The 21,676-nt window shown below is 35.0% G+C and overlaps 1 protein-coding gene across 4 annotated transcripts in view; it reads right to left on the minus strand.

The window, feature by feature from the left end:
* The window catches only part of MICU1 (Mitochondrial calcium uptake 1), a 308,863-nt gene that overhangs the window by 140,781 nt on the left and 146,406 nt on the right, over positions 1-21,676 (minus strand). For all 4 annotated transcript variants that reach the window (XM_090403891.1, XM_090403889.1, XM_090403890.1 and 1 more), the window contains one exon: positions 6,853-7,015. In XM_090403891.1, the coding sequence (XP_090260017.1) occupies positions 6,853-7,015 (163 nt within the window). The remainder of the gene's footprint in view (positions 1-6,852; positions 7,016-21,676) is intronic.

Raw genomic sequence — 21,676 nt, forward strand, 5'->3', positions numbered from 1 at the left:
TCATTTGTTTGCTATTTAAGATTCTGCTATATATTTTGTAATTTAGGAATTTAGTATACTGATACTTCTATAGTTTTTAAGGTCATCTCTATTCATTACTTTTTTAAAGATAGGAATCACAATTGCTTTTTTCCATTCTATTGGGGGGGGGGTTACCAATTGTATAAATTTTATTTAAAAATAATAGGCGCCTTTCTTTGAATCTTGTTCTTGCATATTTATACAGTTCTGAACCTAGTTTATCTTCTCCAGGTGATTTTCCGTTTCTTGTCTCTTTCAGGCAGATTTCTAATTCTTCTTTTGTTATTTCCTTTTCATTAAGTGTTTGCCAGTTGTCTCTTTCAAAATATTTATCTGTCCACAATTCTGAATAGAAATTCTTCTAATTTCAATTCAGTGTTTAATTTTATGTTTTCTTTAGTATCTGAATTTAGGTGTTTCAAAATCTTATATACATTAGGTCTTATTTTATATAAATCATGTTCTAAATTAGAAACAAATTTGTTCCATGATTCTCTATATCTTTTTCTGACTTCTCTTTTAGCTATGGCTCTTATTCTTTTATATTCTATTTCATCTTCTAATCTTTTACTGCTTGAACCATTTATGATAGGCTTCTTTTTTTTCATTTGGATAATTTCTTTGGTTATATCATCCAATATCTTCAGTTTTTTCCTTTTATTGAATTTTTTGGTCTTTCCTAAGCTTTCATTTGCTGCTGCATTTAGTATTGTTTTTATATTAAGCCGTTCTATTTCTATTTCTTCATTTTGTTTTATTTTATCTAGATATTAGTTAATTCTTTGTTCATATAGCCATTGTATATTTGTGTCATTTAAGTCTAGTTTTATAAACAAATGTTTTAAATTTTCTTTCTGTTCTTGTTACTTGTAGCCATTTAGGTGGTAATCTTAATTTTATTTTAACGAGGAAGTAGTCACTGCTTCTTTCATATCCTCTGTGAACTCTAACATCTAATGAAAATTTTGATGTCTTTTCATTTAATATAAAATAATCTAATATTGATTTCCATTCTCTTGCTGTCCAAGTATATTTATGTATGTCTTTATGTTTATAGAAGGAATTCGTTATTTTTAGGTTATTATAAACTACAAAGTCAATCAATTTTTTACCATTCCTGTTTAGAGTATGTTCTCCATATATTCCTATATTATTATTAATTTTCATGTTTCCAATTCTTGCATTTAAGTCTCCTGCTAAAATTACATAATCATTTTTATTTATTTTATTATATACATTTTGTAACTGATTATAAAATTCATTTTTTTTTTTTTTATAAAATTCAATATTATCCTGTTCTCTTCCTTCTTCTGGGGCATATAAACCAATTATTGCTAAATAACCTCCATCTATTTTTATTCTAGCTTTTATTATTCTTTCATTCCATAATTTATAATGTTTTAATTGTTTTGAAAGGGAGTTATGAATCCAAATAATGACTCCTGCTTGTGCTCTTTGGTCTCTGTCAACTCATCTGTATATCACATTAAAATTTTCGGTTCTCATAGTTCCTTTTAATTTCTTTTTTGTTTCAGTGATTACTGCTATTTTAAAATTTCTTTCATTTAATATTTGGTCTAATTCTATTTCTTTATATGCTATTCCTCTTACATTCCAGTTTGCTATATGTAATATATTTTGTCGTTTCCATTTTCATTTTACCTTTTCCATTCCAAGGTCGTTTTCCATAGATTCATTCTGATTACCTTTTTCTGTCAGCTTACAAGTAGAATTATGTTCTCCATGTCAGGTGACTACCCTTATGACGATGGAATAATTCATTGGTAAGGCTGCTATCTTAAGGCTTCTGAGCTAGCCTTCTTCCAAATTTAAACCCATAGGAGGAATAGGGTATATTGAAGGTGGAAAGAGTAGATTACAGGGGAAAAGAGTAGAGAATTATAATAAAGGTTTATAGGGGAGACATAGTTGTAAGACCAGAAAAGGAAAGACCCCATGCCCTCGAATACTCTAATAGCATAAGGGTCATAACATAAGAAGAGTTGGCAGAAGAGTTGGTTGAAAGATAAAAGTGAGTGGATCTTCCTCAAAGTAGAAGAAGAAGAAGAGGATAGATCCAGCTAGGGATTCATGGGAGTGCCCCTTCCCTTGCAATCAAGATGATTGTCCCTTATGGCCCTGTTGGTCTACGACTCCTTATTCAGTATATTCGGACCACTCCACCCCACCACACACACACACACACACACACACACACACACACACACACAAATGTAAATGCAATATGCACACACATACATGGTGGCTCCCCTATCTGCCACCCAGGGCCATGCTCTCTAGGGGTTACAGGGTCCCCCCGAGAGACAGTTAAATCGACATCTGTTGATTTAACTGTTTATATTTAACTGTGGATACTGAATGAAAACCATAAAACCACAACCATCTTCCTCAGATAAGCATAGCACAAGCTTCAAGATAGGCAGTAGAAATGTCACCAGAACAAATGGGAAAAAAAGTGTGCAGTGCAACAGTGAGAAAAGTAATTATGGATATTTACCATAATTACTTTTGGATGAATGTTCTCAGTATTTTGAGATAATATGAAACACGTCCAGAAAGTAAGCTCCATTCACAATTTACTGCCAAATATGATATAGAAGGGGGGGGGGGGGGGCATACATATGTTGTAGCATAGAATGATTCATTAATAGCTGTTGACCATTTTACTTTCGCCACCTTATTGTTTGTTGTCTTCTATGAATAATTTATATTGAATGCTGTGATAAAAAATCCTATCTGTTGCTAGGTTTGTAATGTGATTGTTGGCGAAAAACAACAGTGCTGCAGAAATACAATGATGACTGTGTAAGGGTTACAGGCCTAACATAATAAGTGACAGTAAGGTTAGGCAATGGTGTCATTTGTTTAAAGAAGGGTAGTACAATAGTCTTCACGATGAAGAGCACAGTGGCTGGCCAAGTGTGGTTTTGTGGTGACAGATGATTTGGTGGAAAGGGTGAGCACAAAAATTCATGAGAAATATTGTTTCACAAATGCAGAACTTTCTTTTGAATTCCTGGAAATTTCACACTGTCATTCATGAAATTGTGACAGAAAAGCTGGGTATAACAAACTGTGTGCCAGATGGGTCCCAAAATGCTGACTGATATGCATAAACAGTGAGTGGAATCAGTTCAAAAATTTTGGAATATTATGAATTTGAAGGATGTGAACTTTTTTCGTATATCCTAACTGGTGATGAAACGTGGATTTTGTACACAAGTGTGAAGGATCTTGCTTGTTGATTTTCTTCAGCAAGGGACAACAATTAATGTTAATGCATATTGTGAAACACTTAAGAAACTCAGACGAGCAAATCAGCAAATTCAGAAGTTTAGGCGGAAACTTTTCATCCACCCACCCTACAGCTTCGACTTCACACCCAATGACTACCTCTTGTTCCTGCATATGAAACAGTGGCTCCCATCTTTGAAGAAGATGAAGAAATGAAGTCATCACTCATGACTTCATTAGCATGACTCAGTGGATGAACTCACTGGCAGTAGACTTTTTTGATGCAGAATGAAGAAGCTAGTGCCATGATACCAAAAATGTCTGGAAGTCAATGGTGACTATGTGGAAAAATAAAGTATATATGTAGGCATTTTAGTATATAATAAAACTTTTTTTTCTTCTCTACCAGTTATTTTAAATTCTTGACCAGACCTTACTTTCTGAGCATGCTTCATAACAAATGTAAAGTAATATAATAAACCTATTATTAGATACAAAAAATTATCATTACTATCCAGAAATGTTTTTTTCCAGTATTACTCCAGATGAAAGAACCAGATGAGATATAATACTATTTTTTTTTATTGATGACACTGCTAATTTTGTGAAAATTTGTGTGTTTCACATCATCAGCTAATATGTGAAACATATTAGCTGATGATGTAAAATATGTGAAAAAACTAAATATGTGAATAAACTAAAAAAATGTGAACAAACTAAAAAAAAACAGGTAATAATAGGTAACATATATAATGAAAATATTTCAACAAGAATAACAATGAAAAGCATGCATTTTCTATTATGTTGTTTGCTGATTTCTGGTCTGCTGTATACTACTGGTAACTACAAGCAAGTTATGTGAAATTAGAGAAGACAAACTTGATGTAAAATCATCCTTTGCTTTTTGTTGCGCTTGAAGATGTTTCATCATTTCAGCTGATTCTTTGAATACTCTTAAGAAAAAAATCTGTCAACTATTTTTACAGAAAGAGAAGAGTCCACTGCCAATCCCTTCCTTCTGTTAAAAATATTCTTCTTGGAATTTGAAGAAGGTGATATTGGTGCAATGTTTAAAGATCTATGGTGTCTGGAGGAAAGAGGTATCATAGTAGTTGTATGGTTTCTGTTCTTGGTATGTTTATGAACAGATTATGATGTCCAGGCTTGCAAGTATATCAGATTAATGATGTAGTGTTAAACTGTGAATGAATTGTTTTGTGTATTTTTTTTTTTTTTCATTCACATTTAACATAATATACCATATACCAAGCAAGACTTGTGTAAATATTATTTAATGTAAACAACTTATTTTACAAATTAATATTCATATAACTACCTTAATTTTGTCTAATATTTAATTATTTAATCAAAGATATATGTATTAATAGTGATAAGACTGTATTAAATATTATTAAGCTATTTTAATTATTACTATGTTAATATTATAAGAACTTGTAATTGATAATTTAACTGCGCATTATTTGAAATGTAAATATTCCCTATTTATTCCTGTTTGTAAAGTTTAATGTTATGTAATAGCTCAATTTTATTATATTTTGTTTTGTTGTCATGGAAACGTATGTAAGTGAGCGAGCACGTTTTGGAACACCACGTGAGGTTTATTGAAAAGAGTTAAAGAGATCACGAGAAGAATTTAGGCGGGAAAAACTGATATAAAAAGCGAGGAACGCTGGAAAAGAGGGAGCATTAGAGATTTATTAGAGAGGGATTGGCATTAGGTTGGAATCGGTGCTTTTGGCATTCGAAAATCACAGTGCGATAATAGCGAGTCGGCAAGTCACTCAAGCAGCTAATAAAGTCTACTAGTCGAGAGGCGGTTAGCTAATAAGATGTAGAATAACAATTATAGCTACGGAAGACAGCTGAATGACTACTAAATAGACTAGCAATACTTGAATTGAGATTTAATTTCAGGGCCGACCTTTCAAGGACACACAGAACCTTGAAGCAAAGCACGAAGTTACTAAAGAATAGTAGAGCTGTAAAGTTGAGGTTTACCGATAGCTGTGTTTAGAATTGTAGTGTCTAAGAATTAATTGAATGCCAGAAGAGTGAACAACTGTGCATATAAAACCTGAAGTTAAGGAATTATTGTGTTGCCCTATTTCATGAGTGATCAGTAGTACTTTATGCAACAACGTTTGTTTATGTGTGTTGTGACCAATAATTAATTCAGTTATTGCTTAGAAGAACTATTTTAATGAGTGCCATTTACTGTTTAAAGTGTTTACAATTATAAAAGGTGTATATGTATAAGTAGATGAAGATAGAAGATTATCGGTAAGATTATTCCAACCATTAATATTTCTATACAGAGAAGTGTGTGTGTTTCATTCTAGAATTTCCTTATAACTATTGCAGAGGATTAACTGAAGTGTAAAATTAAAAGTGTTTGTTTGTGAAGAGGTGTTACTGCAATTTTATTGTATTTGGAACTTCACAAAACAACCATGCCCACGGCAGGATTTGAACCCACAGCCTTTTGGCTGGAGAGTGGATACACTAACCACTCAGCCAATCAGGCCAGGCTAATGATGTTCTTATCCTGTTTAATATTTTTACAGCCACTTATTCCAGTTTTGTAATGTTATTACTAGATAGTTTTGCTTGTAAAAGTAGAGGGTGTTTGGATGCAAAGAAATTCTGCAACATTTCTAGGAACTCTTTGAAGACTTTTTCTACATGGCCACAATATCTAATTTTGTAATCCTGGTTGGTGATATCACAAAGGTGAAGCCTCAAGAAAGGATGTTGAATTCAGAATCAGATAATGTTCTTGAAGACTTGTTAACGATTAACGACTATTTTATTATGTGGTAATTAGTCACTGAGACTGTTTTTTTTTCTTTCTTTCATTAGGTTTAGCAGTTTCTTTCCCCTGTTTTTCTATGCATCTCTGCATTCCTGTTCTCTCACCCTTATTTCTCATTCTACTACGTCCTTCATTCAAAAGCTTCAGTCTTACCTGTTCCACTCTCCTGATCTTTCACATTACCTCTTAATTCCTCTGATCTCTTGCTCACATCATAGAACAGCCTTACCTACCACACTTTGCTTTCACTCTCCTTTATAATCTCCTGATATCCAACATTACATTATCTTTCTGTCCAACCAAATCATTTGTTCCTACAACCACTAGCTCTTCAGTTCATTTACTTCTCGTATCCAAGTATCAATCATTTTGTTCAACCTTTCTCCTGGAAAATGGAATAATGGCATCTCCATATATTGCCATTCTTGAGTTATTTAGAATAATAGAGAAATTAGCCAAACACTAAATTAGCAGTATACAATTAAACCAATTTTGATATAGATTTCTAGCCAAACTCTCAGGTGTAGATCCAAGAGTTTGTTCTAAGAAAAAATTAAGGGAGATGTATTAGTGGTAGACTATTAAAAATAAAGACATTACAGAGAAACTTGACATCACTTTTCATGGACAAATATTGAACAAAAATTCAATATTTGTCCATGAAATTAAATTTCAATTTAAAGAGCTATAAAGATAAAATTCTTTCTTAAACTTAAAAAAATTGTTTACTAAATCAGTAGTACCTTCTGGTTGTTTTATTCCAGGAGTGAGTGATCTTAGGAAATCTTCTGGAGTCATAAATATTTCAGAAGCGCCATGTTCATCATAAACACGCAAACTTGCAAAGTAACGAAATATTTTATCAGGAGTAGAATAAGCACGAATTCTATTTTCATACTCAATTATCTAAAAAGAAAAGACAATTTTGTAATTATTTTTTGATGTTTAATTGATTTTTAATTTAATTTTTTTTTTATATACACACATATTAAATTCAATGCAGCTATTTCTTTGAAAAGCTTACATGTATATATGCATTCACTGCAGTACAATATAAAACTTCATTAACATGAACTACTCTGGTAAAACAAAATATAACTGGAAATAGTGCAAATGTACATGTTTTGTGGGGAGGAGTAAGTAATAATAATGGAATTTGTGTCAGAATATATTGCAGTGATAATTAATGCTAATTATTTGAAAGAAACACACACACACACACACACACAGCAAAGCAAACAGCTTATTTTGGGTGGGGGTGCTTATTTCTTACGTTTCAAGAATGCAAGTTACTATCTTCTTCATGGAGCCATATAAGAACTGAAATTACAATAAGCAGAATTATCAATGCTAAGCAATTTCAAGAAGAAGTTATTTTAACACTTGTAGCAGTGCCAGCATTTTTTTTTATTTGATTAGGTCTAGTAGTTTTTTCCCCCTGTTTTTCTATGCATCTCTGCATTCCTGTTCTCTCACCTTTATTTCTTATTCTACTACTCTCTTCATTCAAAACAAGCTTTTGAATGAAAAGAGTAAAAGCAGCAATGTCAAAGAGTAAAAATTTATGATATTAAAGTGGCATTCAAACTGAAAAAACATGATGAAATTTCATGGCAGCTGGGATGTCACCTGGTTTAAAAATAGTTCCTGCAGTTTTCATCAGGGAAGACGAGCAAACGACGAAAAGCTGGCCACTGGAAAACATAACAGAACTAAAAATAGGCCCCTCAAATAAGAAGTATCAATGGAAAAGGAACTGAACTTATGTTCGAACAATAGTATCAGTGAAAGGATGGATTAGTGATAGCATTCAACATCAAATATAGAGATAAACTTCTTGATTGACAGACAATTTCAAGTAAAGTTACAAAATTATGTGGACAAATTTCAAAATGGGGAATTGGACAATGAAACTTATTTGTAATCAGTCAAATAAAAGGTTCTATGAATGAAAGATAAAATGGAGAAATTTTTGAGTTATTAGAAAAAGTAGTCATACAAAAAAAAATGTTTTTTTTTTTTTTTTTAAATCTAAACAGCAGGCAGGAAATGAATCCCAGGCATATAGAAATGTATTGAAAAATCTGAAAAGGAAAAACTAATAACAACGATAAGTACCTCATGGATTTCTGTTTTCAGGACTAACTAGCTATCACTAATCATGTTCCAACATAAAGATATGCACAAATTCACATTGAGAAAAGACAAAAGAAATAAGAAAAAGTCTCATTTGTTATCACTGATAGTAATATCTTCACTGGTATGGATACAAGAGCATACAAGGTATTTGAAACTGGAAGTAATCATTACTCATGTTTTAAGAAGAATAAAAATATATATTGGGAAAAAAAAATGCAAGAAACATTTAAAAAAGCATTCCGTTTTCAGAGGTGAAATGTAAATACAAATATTATGATGAGCATGGATGTTTGTGATTGTCTAAAAATACTAGTGGTGGTGGGCAGTAGATGGCGTTGGTGTAGTTGCGGTTCGTTAGTGGATTGAGTAGTGGAGACAGAGAGTTGTAGAGTAGATGCCCTCCCTCGATGAGTCTTTGGACTCCCTGGAGGTGTCATGTAATAATAATAATAATAATATTCAAGAAAAAAATGAACTAATATGCAAAAAAAACCATCTGTGGATTCTCAGTGGCAAAACATGAAGAAACCATCATTAGTTGATTCAACTTCAGAGACATGTGGTGAAGTTGTTCGCAAGGATAGAAAAATAAGAACTCCATGGTGAACAATAAGTTAGAGGCAGCACTGGAAAAGATAAAAGCATATGAAAATTCCTAGCAAGTAAGTCAGCAGATATACCCTGAGAGTTCAGAGAAAAATGTAAGACTAAGCTATGTAAAGTAGCTAAAGGCATGGGAAGACTTTGGAAAGAATATGGAATTCAGATATCATGAAGGTGGCAAAATATTCCTTAGACAATTGAAGAAATTTTGAAATGAAAGAAACAGCATTGTAAAAGGAATCAGAGATGATAATGGTGATGTAAAAACTGAAGTTAAAGATAGCCTGGATGTTGGCAGTAATTACTTTGAAAGATTTTGAAATAAAACAAGCAATGACAGCACACTAGTGGAAAATTTTCATGAGGCATGCATAGTACATAAGGAAAGGCATAACGGAGTATGTATTGATAAAAATATATCAGAATCCTGAAATATGGAAATATAGCTGGAGTTGATGATTTGCTAGAAATGAACAAATATGGAGGTGCAAAAAATTTTACAGTAGGTGTACTCAGTGGTGAGCTATGGAAATTTTAACAAAGGGCTCGCATCTTCAAGCAAAAAAAAAAAAAAAAAAAAAAAAAAAAGGCTAACTTGGTCCTTATATTGCGACTTTGTAGAGCTTCTGACAGATATGATAATTCCTGTAGGATATCTATCATTATATCTAGATCTATTAAAAATTCCAAATTGAGATGTCGGTTTAAAAAGCCCTTATATTTATTGTTCGATGCTAAATGCTTGCATAAAGCTTCCAAAGACACGCCCGATCTTTAAAATTTCGATACCAAGGTCTTTTGCAATCGTATTTAATTCTCGTTGATTTTTTGGTGATTGATGATAAAAAGCATATAATTTATCCATAAATATTTCAAAATGATTTATTTCTTTAATGTTTTTTATCGACTCGTCTAATGCTAATTGTAAACAATGAGCAATGCAATGCTGGGAATCACAATGTTGGGAAATTTTTGTAGAAGTTTGATTGCAACACCTGATTTGTCTCCTAACATTACACCAGCTCCATCAGAACAAAATGCAATGAGATGATTTTTTATATAGTTATCAGAAAATCCATATGAATTTAAAGTAGCATGTATACATTCCGCGGTGGTATTTTCTAGTTCTACAAGATTATTAAACAAGAACAAGGGGCTTGCAAATTTGAGAAAAATTTAGCAAAGGGCTTGCCTTATAGCTCACCACTGGGTGTACCGCATAAATCAGAAGGCATGATCACAATGTCGAATTCTGGATGACTGAAGTAAAATTCTCGTTTATTTATTCATATGGGATTCTCCCCCTTTTTCTCCTCTCATCCCTTTGGGGGAGCAGGTGAGCCCTCCTAATGAGGGATTAAGTATATGTATCTTATGACTGTGTGTGTGTGTGTGTGTGTGTGTGTCCATGGGGCCAGTTTGCCAGTTCTGAGGGACAAAAAATCCGAGTTTCCAGGTGAAAAAAATCCTCTACCACCATATCAGACCGAATAACTCGCCTTTGGTCGAAAGAGACCTGATAAAGCATTCTTGACATTGTTAGAAATCAAGAATGTGTGAATAGAGCCAATCTAAGGTGGTAGTCAATTAAACATAATGGAGAGGAAAGATTAGCAAAATATTGATGGGAAAATGGCAAGAAAACACTCAGAGTAAGGCTAAGATCTAGGTGGACTGATGCAGTTAGAAATGCCCTAGAAGACAGAAATCTAAGATATGACAATACTGTGGATTGCTGATGTGTAATGAAGTAATCTGAAGGAAAATTGTTGATGGATTAATAATAATGCAACCTTCATTGTGTATTACCGTTATAGTATCCTATACATCCTTTAAGGGTACATATCATGAAATTGATGATGATGATGATTGAAACCTGTTCAATTTTTTTTTAGTTATTTTACATATGGATATATGTAAAAATAACTAAATATGATGCATTTAGTTATGATAATGATATAGCATTTTTGCTAACTTGCCAGTGCAACATTCCACTTATAGAGAGACAAATGAGGAGTGGTAATGAATTTAATACAAAAGATATGAAAGCAACTGAATATATCAGAAGTGAACAGATGAGATTATAAAATGAATTTGGGTGGATACAAAGTGAGATAGGACATTTAGAGAACAGATTTGATGTGTTGACAGTAGTAGAGCAGTTAGAAATGAATGACAAGAGAAGGTTGAAAAGTAGCATGCCTAAGCAGGCATGAGAGAAGAAAATAAAGTGCATGCCTAAGCAGGAAAAAAAAAAAGTGGTTGAGAAATGTGAGAAGTATTAGTATCCAAATATAAAAAGACTGAGCTTGTAGCTTTGATAAAATCAGTTGGTCCTGGAATCGGTTGGTGTTATGAGGAGTATAAAGCAGAGGCTAAGAAGGTAAGTGTGGTGAGAAAAGATTGGTATATGAAATGAAAATGGCTGAGGCAGAAAAGCAAAATTCCAGATGGACTTTAGTTGCTGGATATGGTACATGAAACATATTCTGCTGGTAGAGTAGAAATGCTCAATGAGTATTCTGTCAGTATACTTCATGTTGGGGACTAGAATTAATGGTGGATACAATGAGGAAGAAAGAGGGAAGACTGGCAGTTCAGTAATATGGTGTGTTTAGAATTTTAAATAAGCTTGATGTTAATACAGCTGTGGGATATCACAAAATATATTAAGGGAATGTGTAAAGGGAAGTTGACAGTGCTCTTGTCTTGGTTGTTCAAACAAGAATCTAGCAACATGAACAGTCCTTGAAGAGTAAAGGAAGGAAAAATAGTTCCAAATGTATAAAGGAGAACGAAAATAAGTGGTTGTAAATTAAAGACCAGTTTGCATGTATAGTGGTGATTGTGTTCAAGAAAGAATACTCATTAATAAGAATAGAATTCCTGAAGAGCAGCATGGATTGGGTAAGAGAGTTTCAGTAATCTAGTTTGGCATTCAAGTCAGCAATGACAACTATATTGACATAAGAGATGCCTATACAGTGATTTTTCTAGATTTCGATAATATACCGCATGACAAATTACTTGAAACTGAGAAGAATAGAAATGAAGTCAATTGGCAGCATAGTTACAGTCTGGTTAGCTGACTGAGACCAACAAGTTGTGTCAAGAAGCAATGTCTTTAAAAAAAGAAAGATAATAGGGGGTACCACTGGGTTCTGTTCTGTACTGGGGAAGCTGCTGTTTAATTTATATATATATACTTACATTATAGTTCAAGGTTTATGAGTAGATAATCGAGTTGCTAATAATGCTAAATTAGTACATAACATGACGAGATGTTAACAGAGGATTTGAACAAGCTAGTTCTATGGAAGATATTCCTCAGTGGGAATGTCAGTTCAGTGTTTTTAAGTCATGCACTTTGCTAGTGAGGATTGAATACAGTGCACATTATGAGTAGAACTTCATCTAGAGATTAAAGGGGGAAATGATTTAGGGGTGCAAGCAGATAGAAAGCTGAAAGTCAGGGAACAGATTACAAAAAATTTATAGGTTATCCAGAAAATTCCAGCCATAATGGCAAGGACATTGCCAAGTAGGTATAAGGAGGTGATAACAGCACTGTCCGAGGGCACTGATTAGATCACACTGTATTTCTGTGCTTAGATATTTTGATGTTGTTGTTGTCTTGTCCTTTGAAGAGTCTTAGATGTTTCCGTATGCTCTTTGTACTGCTTTGGCTATGTCTGTGATTTTGTTTGTATAGAGCTGTTGTTCAGGATTAGGATCTATTTCTTGCAAGGCTGCTGTAATTGCTGGACAGGTAAAGATGTGAGTGGGTGTCAGTTCAGTATTGGGGCAGTTGTTGCAGTTTCTATATGTTCTCGTATCATCTGTATTGATCTTCATTCCTCTATAATGTCCTGTTCGTAGTCTTGCTATCGTGGTGGAGGTCCTTCTGTCAGCATTGATCTCGGGAATTTGATGTTGTATCACTGATTTCAATGGAATTAGTTTAGCTTTTGCTAGTGCATTGGCATCAGCAAGAGTTATCATATGAGTTTCTTGGTTGAGTTCTCTGGCCTCTTTTGCTAATTTATCAGCTGCTTCATTGTGATCAATGCCTACATGAGCAGGAATCCATTGTAAAATGCAACTTTTACCTAAACACTTTAGATGATTTAAGAGTTTATGGATGTCTTGTGTGAGCTTGGTATTGCCATCCTTAGCTGATCTTGAGTCACTGTAAATTATAATTCCTTCAGATTGTTGAGATTATGATAGATTTAAGTAGGCTTCTAGTGCTTTATTTATTGCGTAGAGTTCACTGGTAAAATTGGAAGCGATTCTCCCAGATCCAACTTTTATTGAAAGTTTTTCACCTTTCAGGAGTAGAAGGAGAACACCAGCGCCTCCATTGATCATATTGGTGTCTGATGATCCATCGGTATAACAAATAACCTGTTTGGAGGATGAAAGAAGGTTGATGGTATTTAGGCCTTTTTCTTTAAGCATTTCTTTTGGTTCTTTTTTTGTACAGAGTTTGGTAAGGTTTAGATTTATGGAGGTATTTGAAGGTAAAGGACTGGAAAATAGAGGTTCTTTGTTTATGTGGACATTTAGCTGATCAAGACCTATTTCTTTCCTGATAGTGTCATCACATTGTAAAGTCAATGATCTGTGAAGTCTGCAAATTTGGTTCCAATGTTCATAAGTTTTTAGGGAGATATGATCACTTTGGTAGCTTCTGATATTATTTATGAATTTTATGGTGGCAAATTTTCGTCTGTCCTCCAGCAGGTCAAGCCCACATTCCTGTTGGGCTCTGATGTTGTTAGTGGATGAGACTGCACCAATGATAATCTTGGATGCTTTTGCTTGTATTTTGTCTAGTTTTTTTCTTTACTGATGAGGCCGAAGGTGACCAGATAGGTGCTGCATATTCCATTATTGGCCTTATTAGTGTAGTGTAAGTAGTTTTGAGGATTTTTGGCTTTGCCCCCCAATTTGTTCCACAAAGCCTTTTCAGTATATTTAATTTTTTTAGAGCTCTGTTGGAAGTGTTAGAGATGTGTTGTGCAAAACGTAATTCCTGATCAAGCGTAATACCAAGGTATTTTGGATTTGTGACTTTTTCAATTAGCTTGTTATTGATCATGACTTTGGGATTGTAGGAATGTCTATTTTTCCTGTCTGTACTAAATGTACTTAGTTTTGTTTTGTCTGGGTTGATTTTGAGTTTGTCTGACCATTTTTCTAATCCTCTCATGGATTTGTTTAGAATTTCCTCTGATTCTTTGATTTTAGCACTAGTGTGCCAGATGGCTATATCATCTGCATAGCAAGTTACTTTTGTGTCTTCTGTAAGGTAGGGATGAATATTATTGACATATAGAAGGAATAGTAACGGACTGAGTACTGAGCCCTGGGGAACACCAGCCCAGGTTCTCTGCTCTTTTGATATTGCTGCATTGATTCTGACTTTGATCTTTCTTCCTCTGATGAAATCAGCAATCCAGATTAAAGCATTTCCTCTAATTCCAATATCATGTATTGTTTGTATTAATTTTTTGATCCAAACACGATCGAAAGCAGCAGTCATATCAAGGAATATGGCAGTTGTCTTTTTTTGTTGGTTTTTCCTGAAATGATTCTATCATTGTTTGGCAGAAATGGAATAATTGATCTGTTGTCGAATGACGAGTTCTATAAGCAGTTTGGTAGTAGTTGATTTTCTTATTTTTTGTCAGCCAGTGCATAAGCCTGGAGTGTATGATTCTTTCAGTAATTTTACAAAGTATGCTAGTTAATGCGATAGGTCTGTAACTTTGACATTCTGCAGCATTTTTGTCAGGTTTCAGGATGGGTACAATAACTGATTTTTTCCATTCTTTTGGAAGTTTGCCTGTTCGCCAAGAGGTATTGAGAATGTCCAGAAGTTGTTCTTTGGCATTTTTGCCAAGGTGTTTGACCATATGACCAAAGATAAGATCATTACCAGGGGATTTATTAGGTGCAGTTTTCTCGATTGATGAATTTAGTTCACTTAGTGTAAATTCTTCGGAGAAGATGTCATTAGTTTGGTATGTTCTTGCTTGTTTTAGCATTTTACTTGTGAGTTTATTGAGGGGCTTGTCCTCTCTGTTACACTGAAGTTTGGAGTTGTTTGAATAGGTTTTTGCCAGTGTGTTTGCAATTTCTTGATCTGTAATAGCTTGTTTCCCAGCATTTATGATGAAGTTTGTTTTCTGTCGGTTCTCTTTTTTGATATTGTCTAGGATTCTAATAATGTTCCAGTGTTGGCTGTCTTTTCTTGGATCCAGGTTACTGCAAAGTTCTGCCCATTTCTCTTGTTTGCACTTCCAAATTTCCTGCTCTATTTTGTGTGTTATGTCCATTAATTTCTTTCTGTAATCATCAGTTTTATTAATTCTGAATTGTTCATTGATATTGTCTTTTTCTGTAATCATTGAATCAATATTGTGATCTTTCCAGTATAGTATCCAGGTGTTTTTCCGCTGGCCTCTTGGTATTGTTGCTTTGGCAGCTTTACTGATGTGTGAAGTAAGGATTTGTAATTTTCTGTCGAGGTTTCCAGAGACAGGTTCATCTTGACAGAGGCTCTCCAAGGTTTGAGTAAACCTTGTCCAGTCGGCTTTTCTGAAGTTCCACGTCCTTTTGGTTTGCTGTTCTTGTTCAATCTTGAAGTTTAGTGTTGTTATTATGGGTCTGTGGTCACTGATGGCATTTCCCAGAATTTTCCATTGTGCACTTGATGCAATACTATAATTAATGGCTGTGATGTCAATAGCAGATTCAGTTCCCGTAGTTTTAGAAAGATAGGTGCTCTGTCCATTGTTAATTGTTGTGAGTTCCAAATCTGTAAAGAGGTCTTCCAATTGTTGACCTTTATGGTCTAAATTGGGGGAGCCCCACGTTGGACTTTTTGCATTTAGGTCACCAAGTATAATGGTTGCATCAGTTAGAGAATCGCTTAGCTTTTCAATGATGTCTGTATCAATATTTGTATTATCAGGATGGTAGACGTTTGTGATTGAAATAGAATGGTTTGGTAGATGTATTTCAACAGCTTGAGCTTCCGTTGAACTGTCATTATTTAAATATTGATTTAGGGTGATTTCTTTGAATTTGATTTCTGGGGTCTTCAAAAGGATAGCAAGCCCGCCACCTGTTCTTTCTTCTCTATCCTTCCTAAGAACTGTGTATCCTTTGATGTTGAAGTTCAAATTTTTATTTAGTTTTGTTTCTTGTAGACAAGCTATATGGATATTATTTTTATAAAGCATGTATTTGAGTTCATCCATTTTTCTCTGAGTACCGTTGATATTGAGTTGCAAAATGTTAATATGAGTCCTCGTAGCATATTTATCATCAGGAGCCCGGACTGCAGCCCCAGACGCGTCGACTTCCCCGGACGCAGTACCATTGGTTGAAAACTTTTTATGACTCTTCATTAGAAAATGGGTGCCGTTGCCACGATATTTTGATATCTGGGTGATAAGGACAAGTTGAAGGGATGTGCTCTACAAAACTTCACAAATAAGAGAAGAGGTTGATATAATTGAAATGTGTAAGTTGGTGAGAGTAGTCAATAATCAGATAGATACAACAGAATAATCTATAAGGATTATTAGGCAATAGGAGAAAGAGTGGTTATTCCTGAAAACTGTATAAGAATCAAGTGAATAAGAAAGCATAAACTACATTATTTGCACAGAGAATGGTATTTCTTATTATTTTCTAAATGATGTACATATCAAAAGTGATAAGAGAATAAACAGGTGACACTAGTACATAAAACAGAAGAGGCACATCTTAGTTTAACAGATTCTGAATCTACAATAAAGCTTCAGTTTAACATAAAAATATTTCATATAAGTTCCAAGATAAGAGAACACAAGAACTAATTTGTTTAATGATCTGAGCTAAATTGCCACAATCATGGGAGAAAGGAGCAATTAATTTACCTCAAATCCCTTCTCTTTCCCAAAAAAATAATTTCTATCTTCAGATCTTTCTCTCACCCTCCCCCCCCTCCCAAACACCATCTGTGCATCCTTAATAATAATAATATTATACACATATAAAAGACCTGAGTTTTTTCAAATAATTCCCTCATCTAAATTACCCCCACTTCCCCCCCCCAAAAAAAAAAACTTCCTTTAACAGCATATAAAGGCACAGACAGGTTAAGGAGACAGAAAACAACTTCTCTTATTTTATTCTTCATATATTAGTTTTATAACACTTCAGTAATGCCCACGAATTTGGGTAAAGAACCAATGACATTGTAAAAAAAAGGGGGCACTCCTAAATGAAAGTAGGCTATATTAGCCATTAAAATAATAGTTTATTTTTAGAGGAATAACATGGGAATTTCCCAGAAATAATACCTATGCATGCAATTCATTTACATTTGTGGAGCATCTGTTGCATCTCCCATAACCTGTCCTGATCTGGTTAAGTGTAGATCACAGATCTTTTTGGAAGGTCAAACTACCTAATCCAACTATAAGACCTTTTGGCCTGGTAGTGGAATCAAGATAAGCAACATGTAAGTTAAAGCATGTCACTGCCAGTAAAGTTTCCAGGTTATTGCAATATATCAAAGACTTCATACAACATTTCACAGCACTTCCCCAGGAAGATCATCTGGGTTTAAGTCACTGAGTAGCTGTGTGGGTGATATCTTCACATATGGGAAAGTCACTATTCTCAATAATTTTACTCCACGGGTTGCCTAAAGACCTTTACTTCCATAATGGTTCCAGAGAAACATTTCATGATTTGGTTGACATGAATGTCAACCAGTAAAGTATGTGCACTGTTAAGCCACACTGGGAAAACGGTGTTTTGCTAAATAGCTAATTTCTGCACAATGTACTACATGTTTTTAATTTGCCAGTAATCTCTGCCAAGTGATCTTTGATAGTCAAGGATAGTTTGACTAGCTGTTTAAATGCAAAGCAGTGATTTCAGTTTTATTCGGATTGGATTGTAATCACAACTGTTTAAAGTAATAATCAAGTTTTGATAAGTCCTCTCTTATGTATAGAAAGGCTTAGATGTCACTGATGGTTCATAATAAGAGAGGAAAAATATATATTTATTAAACTCACTAATATTTCACTATTTTTCTAACCAGCATCATCAGAGTACAATAACTGTGATGGGCACACAGCACTAAACTACATAATTGAGGAAAACAATTTAAACTGTAACTGACAACACAACTAATGTGCTTATAAGATGCTCTCTATGGGTCGGATAAACCAGAGTTAATGCAGAGAAGTCAGGCTATCAAGTATTAAAATGATAGTCGGTCAGACCTATAACAAAAAAAGATGTTTTCCTCCATCTTATCCTATGTGAAGGAGCATCCATAGCATGGTCTGCTAATCCTGACTTGCCATACAGATGATCACGGATGTAATTTTTGTGTTCTTCAAGGCACAAGGCATTTGATATACTCTCCAGGATGTTCAAGAGAATACAGTTGATCTTTAGGAGAACTTTTTTTTTTTTTTAATGTTGAGCCCATACATGAGAGATTGGCTGATCAACCTATAGTACATTAATACTGTATAGGGGTAGTGGGTTGGGAAAGGAAGAACTTGTTTGCATTTGATTTGAAAGACTGTATATTGTATTCCTTGGGAAACACAACAGGAGGAAGACAGTTCCACAAAACAGCAGTCACAGGGATGAAGGAAAAGAAACTTCTTCTGTTTGCTTCAAGGTGCACTGTGAAGGACCAACAAGCTTAGTACTAAGTGGGGGAATTATTGATGTTATTTCAGATGAGCATTTTCCATGGAAATATTTGTAGAATATAAATATTGCAGAAACCGAACATCTGTGCAAAAGTGGGTTGGTAAGCGATGGGTCATTATAAGTCTAACTGCTCTCCTCTGTATTGAGTCAAGCATTTTTGAGCGAGCTTTTAGGGACCTCACCACGTATGTGAGAACAGTATTCAATAGCTGGGTAGATTTGCGATTTGTATAATGTTAATAGCTGTTCAGGGGTAAAGTAACGTCTTGAGAAAAAGAGAAATCCTAGTTTTTTGAAGCTGAGGATGCAATGACTGCGATGTGTTTATGCCAGGAGAGGTTTGATGTCAGGGTAATTTCAAGAAGAGAAATCTCAAATTGTCTGGAAATTTGGGTATCATCAAAAAGAATACTGGGAAAAATTGGTTATTTTTTTATGAGAAATAAGACAGAACTGGGTTTTATTAACATTGAAATTGATGAGGTTATCTGAACCCCATTGGAGGATGGCTCGGAGATCAGAATTGAGGGCAGTGGTGATTGATGTTCTGTAGGTTGAGGTGAGTTGTGTAGAGTAAGGTTTATCAAATGAACGGGAGGAGTGCAATGTGTTGTCATCTGCAAAACTGTGTATTGGGTTGGAGGTCAACTTAAGTAGGTTCATTGATATATATCAGGAAGAGGGCTGGTGAGAGGACAGAACCTTGTGGAACCTCAGCATTAGCTGAATGGTGAGAGGATAAGGAACCATCCACTATCACACACAGTGTGCGTTCAGACAGAAAGCTGGCAATCCAACTACAGAAGTCCTGAGACAGACCAAATGATAGTAGGCTGTGTCTGGCACAAAGTAAGCCTTTGTGCCAGACCCGGTGGAAAGCTCTTGAGATTCGTCAAACTTCTCCATGGCATTTGTCCAGAGATGGGCGATATATATGAGCAGATCTCCCATTGAACAGCAGCGATGGAATCCATACTAGCAGTAGTTTATTAGATGGGTGCCTTCAAGTTAGTGTAGGAGATGGGAATTGATGATTTTTTCCATTACTTTAGACAGAATTGAGGTAAGCAAGACAGGGCAGTAGATGGATGGCAGTGACTTGTCGCCCTTCTTGGGAATGGGTTGAATATAGGCCAGTTTCCAGGTGTGGGATAGATACCAGTGGAGTAAGAGAGTATATATAGGTGACATAGGATAGGAGACAGTTCTGGTGCACAAACTTTCAGAACAATTGGAAAAATGCCATCAGGACCAAATATGAAGGTAGATAGCTGAATGAAAGGTTTAAAATTGGCATGGAGATCATATCTGCAGAGAACTTGAGCTACTTTTTTCTGATGTATCCTTAACATATCAGATGGGAATGGTTTTTATTGTGAACCTGTGCATTGGGTATTGGAAGGATAGGGGTGCATGCAATATTTTATCTATTTTATATGGGCTGTAGCCTGGCTAAAAAAGGTATTGCAAAGGTCCCTGAGCTCACTTTCATGGGCTGTGTTTGAACATATAGCTTTGACTTTGGTGAGTAAGTATTTTGAGGATGCCATACTGTTGAGAAGGGTGGCAGTGTGATTGTATATGTAAACACTTTCCTATATCTCTGGGCTAAGGAGAATGGATGTCAGTTTAATGTGGCAAAATGTAAGGTTATGCATTTTGGGGTGAAAAGATTGGCGGCAGTTTACTGCATTGGTGGAACCGTGCTCCAGGAAATTGATGAGGCACGAGATTTAGGAGTGTTGGTAGATAAGGAATTGAAATTTAGGGGACACATTGCAAAAGTGACCAAAACAGCTCATCAAATCACTTGGTTGCTGAAGAATACGATGACAAGCAGAGACAAGCAGGTTATTGTTCCTCTGTATCGAGCCTTGATAAGTCCCCATCTAGACTACTGTGCTCAGATTTGGTCACCTAGGTTTCTTCTTGATGGGGAGGAGGTGGAGAGGATCCAGAGGCGAGTGACCAAGATGATAGCAGGTCTGTGGAATGAACCGTATGAGAACAGGTTGAGGATTTGTGGGTTGCAAAAATTGGTTGATAGGCGGAGGAGGGGAGATATGATTGAGACATTCAAATTACTGAAGGGTTTCTATAAAATTAATTCAGAAGATATTTTTGAGAACAGGGCTGGTTTTGGGAGGACTAGGGGACATCCATGGAAACTGGGCAAAAGTGTAGTTAGTAAAGGTGTTAGAGCTGGGTTCTTTACTTTTAGAGTAGTGAATGAGTGGAATGCGCTCCCTGAGTCTGTGGTGGATGCTGTGACAGTGAATGAGTTTAAGGCGAGGTATGATAGATACTGTATGAATGTCAAATAGTTGTGATGAATATGATTTGGGGCCTCCCTCGATGAGTCCAATGACTCCCTGGAGTTGCCCGTAATAATAGTAATAATAGTAATATGAGTGGGTTTTCTGTAAGTGGAGAAGGATAATGAACCGTTAGGAAGTCGTGTCACTAGTGTATCTAAAAAGGGAAGACAATTGTTTCCTTTTTCCTTTCTTTTAGTAAAATGAATGGAAGACAATTGTTACTTTCTTTTCTGTTATGAAATTTATTTTAATGTTGGCCATTAAGATGCACCAAAAATGTATTCAATATGTCTCGACAATGGGGCTAAACAGCAAACGCATATGGCACAACCAAACTATCAGTTTAAGCGTGGCTGTGTTGAGTGCTTGTTTTCAAAATGTTCCATACAGAAGTTAGCTGGGTTGGGGGGGGGGGCATAGAAGTCCCATCCAGCGGTTTGTATTTTCCTTTCCATAGGAATTAACCTGAATATACAGTGAATCTGAATAATTCATTATTTCAGGAAGAAAATGTGGCTTAATGAGGTTAAGGATTTCTGTCAAAAGTACATTAGTGAAGAATGAGGTAATGTTGAAACCCCATGATGTCAGGACCTGTCAAAGTTAGATTTTCTATCAATGTTTTAAAGTGCAGAGAATTTTTAATAGATGAGGGAGAGTTGCCTGTAAGGAAAGAAAGATTTGGATAAATGTTTGGCCAGTTTGTAGGTGGGACTCTCTATGCTGTATACTATAGGACAAAGAGGAGTATTAGGTGAATTTTGGG

Source organism: Typopeltis vanoorti, chromosome 14 (assembly GCF_054136105.1).
Source record: "Typopeltis vanoorti isolate ZY-2024b chromosome 14, IOZ_Tvanoo_1.0, whole genome shotgun sequence".
Taxonomy (NCBI): domain Eukaryota; kingdom Metazoa; phylum Arthropoda; class Arachnida; order Uropygi; family Thelyphonidae; genus Typopeltis; species Typopeltis vanoorti.